The sequence below is a fragment of the Hyperolius riggenbachi genome, chromosome 1 (genome assembly GCF_040937935.1).
Source record: "Hyperolius riggenbachi isolate aHypRig1 chromosome 1, aHypRig1.pri, whole genome shotgun sequence".
Lineage (NCBI taxonomy): Eukaryota > Metazoa > Chordata > Amphibia > Anura > Hyperoliidae > Hyperolius > Hyperolius riggenbachi.
The window spans coordinates 131056512-131066212 of NC_090646.1; the positions used below are offsets into that span (position 1 = coordinate 131056512).

At 47.7% G+C, this 9701-nt stretch overlaps 1 protein-coding gene across 1 annotated transcript in view; it reads left to right on the forward strand.

The window, feature by feature from the left end:
• The window catches only part of DCUN1D4 (defective in cullin neddylation 1 domain containing 4), an 85729-nt gene extending 76487 nt beyond the window's left edge, over positions 1-9242 (forward strand). The window contains exons 10-11 of the mRNA XM_068278553.1: positions 8916-9018; positions 9103-9242. Of these exons, the coding sequence (XP_068134654.1) occupies positions 8916-9018; positions 9103-9158 (159 nt within the window). The 3' untranslated portion in view covers positions 9159-9242. The remainder of the gene's footprint in view (positions 1-8915; positions 9019-9102) is intronic.
• The last annotated feature ends 459 nt before the right edge of the window (positions 9243-9701 follow it).

Consider the following 9701-nt stretch of genomic DNA (forward strand, 5'->3'; position numbering starts at 1 on the left):
GGTGCCAGCCTAGCTTGAGAGCGATGGCAGGTAGAACATGTCCCCAGCAGTACAGCGCAGGGATGCAGTACAGCAATGCAGTAGTACAGCACCAGTACAGAACGCGGGGGGCTTGTGTTAGTGTAGCCCGGGGATGCTCAGGTCAGGGAGGACAGATCAGTGCACAGATCGGTACATCCACAGCAGTACTGCACGGTATACGACAGTTCAGTGCAGGTCGGTCAGACGCAGTTCTGTGTGAGACTGCATGGAATACGGAAGTTCAGCCCTGTGGCGGGGGAGCCCTGATTGCACAGGGATGCAGTAACAGTGACACAGTGATGCAGGAACACAGTACAGAGTGGCAGTTTGGCACAGTGATGCAGGAACACAGTGCAGAGTGGCAGTTTGGCACAGTGATGCAGGAACACAGTACAGAGTGGCAGTTTGGCACAGTGATGCGGAACACAGTACAGAGTGGCAGTTTGGCACGGTGATGCAGGAACACAGTACAGAGTGGCAGTTTGGCACAGAGATGCAGGAACACAGTGCAGAGTGGCAGTTGGCACAGTGATGCAGGAACACAGTACAGAGTGGCAGTTTGGCACAGTGATGCAGGGACACAGTGCAGAGTGGCAGTTGGCACAGTGAAGCCCAGAACGGGAACAGCAGACCAGACAGTACGGGGTGGCAGTTTAGCACAGAGGAGCCCAGAACAGAACAGCAGACCAGCAGCACAGGAGAGCAAAGCAGTATTGCAGTACAGCACAGGGACAGATGGTGAGCAGATCGGTACAGCACATGTATGCTATGGGGCAGATCAGCAGTAGTTGGTTCTCACCCTGTGTCGCAGCGTCCTTCGGTCAGGGGTCAGCAGTAGGTGGTGAGGCTGGATCCTATGCAGAGGTGAGGCCTGTGGTGTTGAAGGCCGCGGATCGAACGGCAGGCCCCGGGGCCCTGTGGATGGAGCCAGCTGTGGGGCCCGGGGGAGCGTGGTGGAGGCCGGGAGGATCGGCAGCAGAGAAGGAGGCAGCAGAAGACAGGATCCCAGTGTGCAGCGTCTGAAGGAACACGTGGTGGAGCGGTGGTGCAGCCAGCTATGGGGCCCGGAGGAGCGTGGCGGAGGCCGGGAGGATCGGCAGCAGAGGGCAGGATGCCAGCGTGCAGCGTCAGGAACACGTGGCAGTCGCCCCGCAGCGGAGAAGGTGGTGGGGGGACCCGCAGCAGACCCGGTGTCAGAGAGCGTCTGTGTAGTGCTGCTGTGTGGGGGCAGCCGGCCGCTCGTGCAGGTGTAGACTGATCCAGTCAGCGGTGCTCGTAGCCACGTGGATGCTGAGGGGCTGAGGCTGCCACGTGGTGGCTCAGCTGGGTGTCAGCGGTGATGGATCCGTCTGCGGGGACTCGGGGCTTCAGCGGGCTGTGATCTGGAGCTTCCTTGCTGGAGGTCTCGTCCCTGATGAGGAGGCCGGCTGTGCGTTCCTGGAGCCGGTGCGCTGCAGTCCGCGGCTGGAGGAGGGAGGGACGTGCAGGCCTGGGGACGGCGCTGCTACTCTGGGGAGCGTGGAGCCCAAGAAGCGGTAGCCTGCTGGTGAGAGGAGCCGGTGGCTGTCGCTGCGGTCTGGGAGCCAGAGAGTGCAAGGTCAGTGGTGTTAAATGATTCTAGTGGCTCCCGGTGCCGCCGCTGTGGTGGAGGGTTCCTTCCTTCTGCTCCCAGCTCTACTAGTCCAGCTATCTATCTACTAAACTGAGCTCGGCTACACTAAAAACTAAAAAACTAAACTAACACTAATCTAAACATTAGGCAGTGTGCACTGACCTCGGCTAAAAGGAAAGAAAACTAATGAAAGATAATGAAAAACTAGGAAAAGCTTGGGAGCCATGTGACCGAGGCACCTCTTACGGCGCCATCTTGGTCATTTGGGGTGGTTCACACCAGAGCGGGAGGCGTTTTGCTGAAACGCATACTCCCGGGGTGAGGCATTTTTTGGATTGCGGAGGCGTTTCTGCCTCAATGTTAAGTATAGGAAAAACGCAAACTGCTCTGAAAAACGGCAGATCAGAGCGGTTTGCCAGGCGGTTATTATTATTATTATTATTATTATTATTATTATTTATTGTATTTATAAAGCGCCAACATATTACGCAGCGCTGGACAATAAATATATACAATGATACAAAGATGACATACATAGGGTTATACACATAGAACAAAGTTATACATACAAATTGTACAAAATACATGATCATGCAATATGGGCTGGTTAGGTAGGCCCAGTAATACAAGTACAGGCTGTCATAGGACAGGAGCACATGATCCTGTAGATTACACTAGGGAGTGGAGGACCCTGCCAGAGGCTTACAATCTAAAGAGAGGGGTGGAAACACTAGGGGGGGGGGGGGGTTGTTAAATATTCCTTAGAGAGTTACTGTGTGGTAGGAGGTGGGTAGGCCATCATAAAGAGGTGGGTTTTGAGGGCTTGCTTGAATGTGTTGAAAGAGGGAGCAAGTCTGATGGGTGGTGGAAGGGCATTCCAGAGGGTGGGGGCAGCTCTTGAGAAATCCTGCAGGCGGGCATGGGAGTGTGAAATACGTGGGGTGGTGAGGGGAAGGTCGTTGGAGGAACGGAGGGGGCGACCTGGTGTATACTTGTGAACAAGCTCCGAGATGTAGGTAGGGCAGGTTTTGTGCACAGATTTATACGCCAGGCATAGAATCTTGAAACTTATCCTGAAACGGATAGGAAGCCAGTGCAGGGATTCACAAAGGGGAGATGTGGATGCAGAGCGGTGCGAAGAATGGATGAGTCTTGCAGCCGCGTTCATCACTGATTGAAGGGGGGGCAGTGCGTTTCAGGGGGAGGCCAGAAAGGAGGGAATTACAGTAATCAAGGCAGGAGATGATGAGGGCATGGATGAGCAGTTTGGTCGTGTCCGGGGTTAAGAAGGGGCGGATCTTGGAGATATTACGGAGGTGGAAATTGCAGGCTCTGGTGATGTTTTGGATGTGTGGGATGAAGGAGAGGTCAGAGTCCAAGGTGACACCCAGACAGCGGGCCTGGGAGGTAGGGACAATGGTTGTGTTGTCGATTGTGAGGTGGAAATCTGGGATGGGTGCAGCAGCATGGGGTGGAAAGATCAGGAGCTCAGTTTTGTCTAGGTTAAGCTTTAGGAACCTAGCTGACATCCAGGAGGAAATTGCTGAGAGACACGAGGAGACCTTGTTTATGGTGGTGGATGAGAGATCGGGGGTATGGAGGTAAATCTGAGTGTCATCTGCATAAAGGTGGTAATTGAAGCCCAGGGAGGAGATACGCTTGCCAATTGAGGAAGTGTATATGGAGAAAAGAAGGGGGCCTAGAACAGAGCCCTGGGGGACCCCAACTGAGATGAAGGAAGTGATGAATGAGCGATTGGATAGGTAGGAGGAGATCCAGGCCAAGGCAAGACCATGGATGCCCATGGACTGTAGTGATTGGAGGAGGGGAGGAGGGAGTGGTCAACAGTGTCAAATGCTGCAGAGAGGTCAAGGAGGAGCAGGATGGAATAACTGCCTTTGGCCCTGGCAAGGGTAAGGTCGTTGACCACCTTGGCGAGGGCTGTTTCAGTTGAGTGTGCAGGTCGGAATCCAGACTGTAGGGGGTCAAGTAGGGTATTGGTGTTCATGTATTGGGTAATGCGCTGGTGGACTAGGCGTTCGAGGAGTTTAGAAGCATAGGGAAGGAGGGAGATTGGGCGGTAGTTTGAGGGTAGGGATGGGTCGAGTGAGGGTTTTTTCAGCAGGGGAAGTACAGTGGCCTGTTTGAATGCTTTGGGGAAGATTCCTGTGGAAAGGGAGAGATTGAACAAGGAGGTGAGGACTGGGGCCAGGTCAGGGAAGTGGGGGCGAAGAGTATTCGCAGGTACCAGATCACAGGGAGAGGACGCGGGGGGGGGGGGGGGGAGCCACTAGCAGCAGGCTGACTTCATCGATGGTGGCAGGAGCAAAAGAGGCGAGGGGTGGATGAGACAGGGGAGCAGCTGGGAGGGAAGGCAAGGGGACAACCTGAGAGGCATTGGGAAGGGAGGGATGGAGGAGGGAAATTTCATTGCGTATTGTTGCAATTTTAGTGGTGAAATGGTTGGCAAAGTCGTTGGCTGAGAGGGAGGAGCTGGGAGGGGGAGGAGTGGGGTTGAGGAGGGAATTGAAGGTAGCAAAAAGCTGGTTTTGTTACAGAAGCTTTACTGTAACAATATAATGTACTACACTGAAATCCGCAGCAGCAATCCGCAAAATGCTAGCAAAACGCCTCATAAAAATAAAAAAAGCGTTTAAAAATCTGCTAGCATTTTGCGGATCTGCTAGCGGGTTTTGGTGTGCACCGAGCCTTAGTGAATATTGTAAAAAAAAAAATTAGCAATTTTACTCATTATGCTATTTTCACTGCAGTGCCTTTAAAACAAATAAAAATGAATAGTTGAATGTATAGGGTAATTTTCCTTTAAACAATATACGTAAGTGGAGCCTCATGTTTCTACCAGGGAGAACAGTTAGAAATATTTGATGTGATTATACTGTACACCAAAGGATCTTTTACCTGCACATATTTCCATTTGAAATGATGAGCAGTTTTGGCTGAGAGAAGTATGTATGAAGCGTTAGGCTGAGGAAACATCTAGACTGGACCTCTTCATTGGATCGCTGAGTGGCTTGTTCGCTGGACAAGCAGATTTGGGGGTCCATAATAAATATCTACTTGATATAGACAGGTCCGGTCTCAATCAAGATCCTTTTTGAACAGAGAGGACTGCTGCTGACTCTACATTTTTTACATTTACAAACCTGCACAGAGATCATCGACAGACTTTTTTAAACTAGGGTATTTATGTGGCTCTGAATTGTACCATAACATTGTGGCTGCATTTCCACTTGTGAGGTGGGAATCGTTGTGAGAAAAAATCGCATGCAGATGCGAATTTCGCATGCTTGTCTATGCGTATTTTCAAGCGACTTTGCATGCAAATTCGCATGGATGACGATGTATGCGAATTTAACCATGGCAGTGCTGGTGTGATTTTCCATTGTTTCCATGCGAATTCGCATGAAAATTCGCATACCCAAACCGCATGCGAATTTCCTATTAAATACATTGCATGTGATTCGCATAGCGGTATGCGAATTCTGATGGCTCTGCCGTGCAATTTTTTTCTGCACAGAAAAACGCGAAGGAATTCAGACAAGTGGAAACAGTCCCATTCACTTGTATTGCTATGCGAATTCGCGATAGTGGAAATGGGCCCTAAAGGATGTCTGAGCTGAAGAAGTCTGTAAAATTGCAGGCTACTGCAATATGTGGGCATGAGTTCTGAGGCTTAGGGCCCGTTCGCACTTGAGTGATTAGCGCATGATTCCCACTTATCGCTGAAGTCCTAGCGCAATATAAAGGATATGGCAGTGATCTCACTGCCGCGATTGGCGCTGATCGCAGGCGATTTGCGATTAGCGCCAATCACAAAGTGTGTGACATGCAACATTTTGCCACAATTCTGGATCGATCATGGTACAGTGCTTAATAAAGCACTTTTCGCGATCGCTCTGAATTGCTAAAGTGTGAGCAGTGATTTTACCGTGCTAATTGTGGTAAAATCACCCATGATTTATTGTATCAATGGGCCCTAATTGCTCCTCCCAATCCACTCCTACACCTCTCCGTTCTCCTGAAAAAGGGCTTGTTAGCAGCTGTGACTTGGCCAAGCCACTGACATACTAGTCTGCACATGTGCAGTGTGCCTGATCTGCCCCCCTTGTGACCGCGCCCACTATCTCCTGTGTTTCTGGTATGTGCACTCCTGCCCAGACTGCAGTACAAGGGGGGAGGATTGAACATACTGCGCTTGCACAGCCTAGTATGTTCAGGTTAAAGGGCTAACAGGGCCTTTTGTGGCAGAACGGAGCGGCAATGGAGTTATTTAGAGGAGCGATAAGCATCAAAACTCATTCCAGATATTGCAGTAGCCTCAGTTTTAACCACTTGCCGACCGCCGATAGCCGATGGGCGGCGGCAAGGGCTGGGCCCAAACGACCACAATACGCCCATCGGCCCCCTCGCGCTGTAACCCGCCGGCCGTTCAGAAGCGCCGGTGGGTTACTAGCGTGCAGATCGCTGCTGACAAAAAGTATAATAGGCTTTGTAATGTGTACAAAGCCTATTATACAGGCTGCCTCCTGCCCTGGTGGTCCCAGTGTCCGAGGGACCACCAGGGCGGGCTGCAGCCACCCTAGTCTGCACCCAAGCACACTGATCTCCCCCCCCCCTTCCCTCTGATCGCCCACAGCACCCCTCAGACCCCCCCTGCCCAACCCCCAGACCCCTGTTTGCACCCAATCGCCCCCCTAATCACCCATCAATCACTCCCTGTCATTATCTGTCAACACTATTTTTTTTTTATTCCCTAAACTGCCCCCTGGGGACTCCTGATCACCCCCCCACCCTTCAGATTCTCCCTAGACCCCCCCCCCCCCCCTGTGTACTGTATGCATCTATCCCCCTGTAATAACCCCTGTAATAACCCACTGATCACCTGTCAACCACCAATCAATCACCCCCTGTCACTGCCACCCATCAATCAGCTCCTAACCTGCCCCTTGCGGGCAATCTGATCATCCACCCACACCATCAGATCGAATGCAGACCCGACGTCAGATCACCTCCCAAGTGCATTGTTTACATCTGTTCTCTCCTCTAAACACCCCCCCCCCTCCCCCTCCCCAGCACTCCTATCCATCAGATCAGGCCCAATATAACCTGTCATCTAAAAGGCCACCCTGCTTATGACCGGTTCCACAAAATTCGCCCCCTCATAGACCACCTGTTATCAAAATTTGCTGATGCTTATACCCCTGAACAGTCATTTTGAGACATTTGGTTTCCAGACTACTCACGGTTTTGGGCCCGTAAAATGCCAGGGCGGTATAGGAACCCCACAAGTGACCCCATTTTAGAAAAAGACACACCAAGGTATTCTGTTAGGTGTATGACGAGTTCATAAAAGATTTTATTTTTTTGTCAAAAGTTAGCGGAAATTGATTTTTATTGTTTTTTTCACAAAGTGTCATTTTTCACTAACTTGTGACAAAAATAAAATCTTCTATGAACTCACCATACCCCTAACGGAATACCTTGGGGTATCTTCTTTCTAAAATGGGGTCACTTGTGTGGTTCCTACACTGCCCTGGCATTTTAGGGGCCCTAAACCGTGAGGAGTAGTCTAGAAAACGAATGCCTTAAAATGACCTGTGAATAGGACGTTGGGCCCCTTAGTGCACCTAGGCTGCAAAAAAGTGTCACATGTGGTATCGCCGTACTCAGAAGTAGTATAATGTGTTTTGGGGTGTATTTTTACACATACCCATGCTGGGTGGGAGAAATCTCTCTGTAAATGGACAATTGTGTGTAAAAAAAAAAAAAAAAAAAAAATTGTCATTTACAGAGATATTTCTCCCACCCAGCATGGGTATGTGTAAAAATACACCACAAAACACATTATACTACTTCTCCTGAGTACGGCAATACCACATGTGTGGCACTTTTTTGCAGCCTAACTGCGCTAAGGGGCCCAAAGTCCAATGAGCATCTTTAGGCTTTACAGGGGTGCTTACAATTAGGCACCCCCCAAAATGCCAGGACAGTAGATACACCCCACAAATGACCCCATTTTGGAAAGTAGACACTTCAAGGTATTCAGAGAGGAGCATAGTGAGTCCGTGGCAGATTTCATTTTTTTTTTTTTTTTGTCGCAAGTTAGAAGAAATGGAAACTTTTTTTTTTTCACAAAGTGTCATTTTCCGCTAACTTGTGACAAAAAATAACATCTTCTATGAACTCACCATGCCTCTCAGTGAATACTTTGGGATGTCTTCTTTCCAAAATGGGGTCATTTTGGGGGTATTTATACTATCCTGGAATTTTAGCACCTCATGAAACATGACAGGTGGTCGGAAAAGTCAGAGATGCTTCAAAATGGTAAAATTCACTTTTGGCACCATAGTTTGTAAACGCTATAACTTTTACCCAAACCAATAAATATACACTGAATGGATTTTTTTTTATCAAAGACATGTAGCAGAATAAATTTGGACAAAAATGTATGCAGAAATTTTACTTTATTTGAAAAATGTCAGCACAGAAAGTAAAAAAAAAATCATTTTTTTGACAAAATTCATGTATTTTTTAATGAATGTAATAAAAACTAAAACTCGCAGCAGCAATCAAATAGCACCAAAAGAAAGCTGTATTAGTGACAAGAAAAGGAGGTAAAATTCATTTAGGTGGTAGGTTGTATGACCGAGCAATAAACCGTGAAAGCTGCAGTGGTCTGAATGGAGAAAAAGGCTCTGGTCCTTAAGGGGTGAAAAGACTGTGGTCCTCAAGTGGTTAACTGATTTCTTCAGCTCAAGTATCCTTTAAATACCATTAATTACACTGAACTGGGCAGTGCACAGAAATACATGCATACTTATGCCTAGTACACACCATGCAATTTACCATCAGATAAACAGGTCAAAGCAATTATTTCCAACAGGTCCAATCTGATTTTTGATCATTTTTCTTATTGATTTTCTGATCATCTATACAAAAAACGATCGGAAATCAGATCAGACCTGTCGGAAATAATCAATTCGACCCGATTTATCTTATGGGAAACTGCATGGTGTGTACCAGGCATTACATACAGCACTTCATCCCCATGTCCCTATGCAGTGTCTGTCATTTCCTGCATCCTGGGCACTGTGCGGTGCTCTATATACTTCACATTATAGTAACAACATATTTGGGTGGGCTTGGAAGCTTTCTGTGCTTAAAACACTCTCAGTGGTCTGGGGATCAACATTGCTACTGAACTTTGCTAAGGTTTCCTTTGCTACTGCAATAATAATCAATAACTAATGTTTGTTTGCAGCAATCAAAATACAAAGTTATAAATAAGGACCAATGGTGCAATGTTCTAGAATTCAGCCGCACAATAAACCTTGACCTCAGCAATTATGACGAAGACGGGGCCTGTGAGTACCCTACGCAGTTTCCATTAGCCCTACGCCGCACTTCCTGACCCACCAATGAATCTGCTCTGTTTTTTTTCCCCACAGGGCCAGTGTTGTTGGATGAATTTGTTGAATGGTATAAAGAAAAGCAGATGGCATAACACTGTAACTATGCACAGCAGCTGAAGAGTCATTGTTAACACACTTGCGTGAACCATTAGCCATAAATTGCTGTCTGTATGGAACCGCATGTTGCTTTTTTGCACAGTATATCCCTCCCACCGGGCCTCTGGGTGCGGTCACTGTTCTGCTGGCCGTGCTTTACGTCTAGCATTGTTCTCTTTCCAAGCTGCTCTGCATTTTCTATTCACACTACAGATTGGTGAATTTGCCAATGTCCTCACTGTGATTCTGTGTATATTGCTGTTTATTTTATTATTATTTTTTGTAAATGCTTGTACATAAATGCTACCCTTAGAGAATTTTTGTTTAATTGTATTGTAAAAAAAAAAAAATAATAACCTGCCATTTCTAGTCTCTCTCTATTTCTCTTTCTCTCTGACCCTTATTCAATTTACTTTTTCTCCAAAGTATTCTCCTAGGTGTTATTTTTACACCTTATCAATAAAATGCTTTTTAAGCCATCAGCAAGCAAGAAAATTCTCAAAATAAATCTGACAGTACTATTTCACCTACTTTTTTGT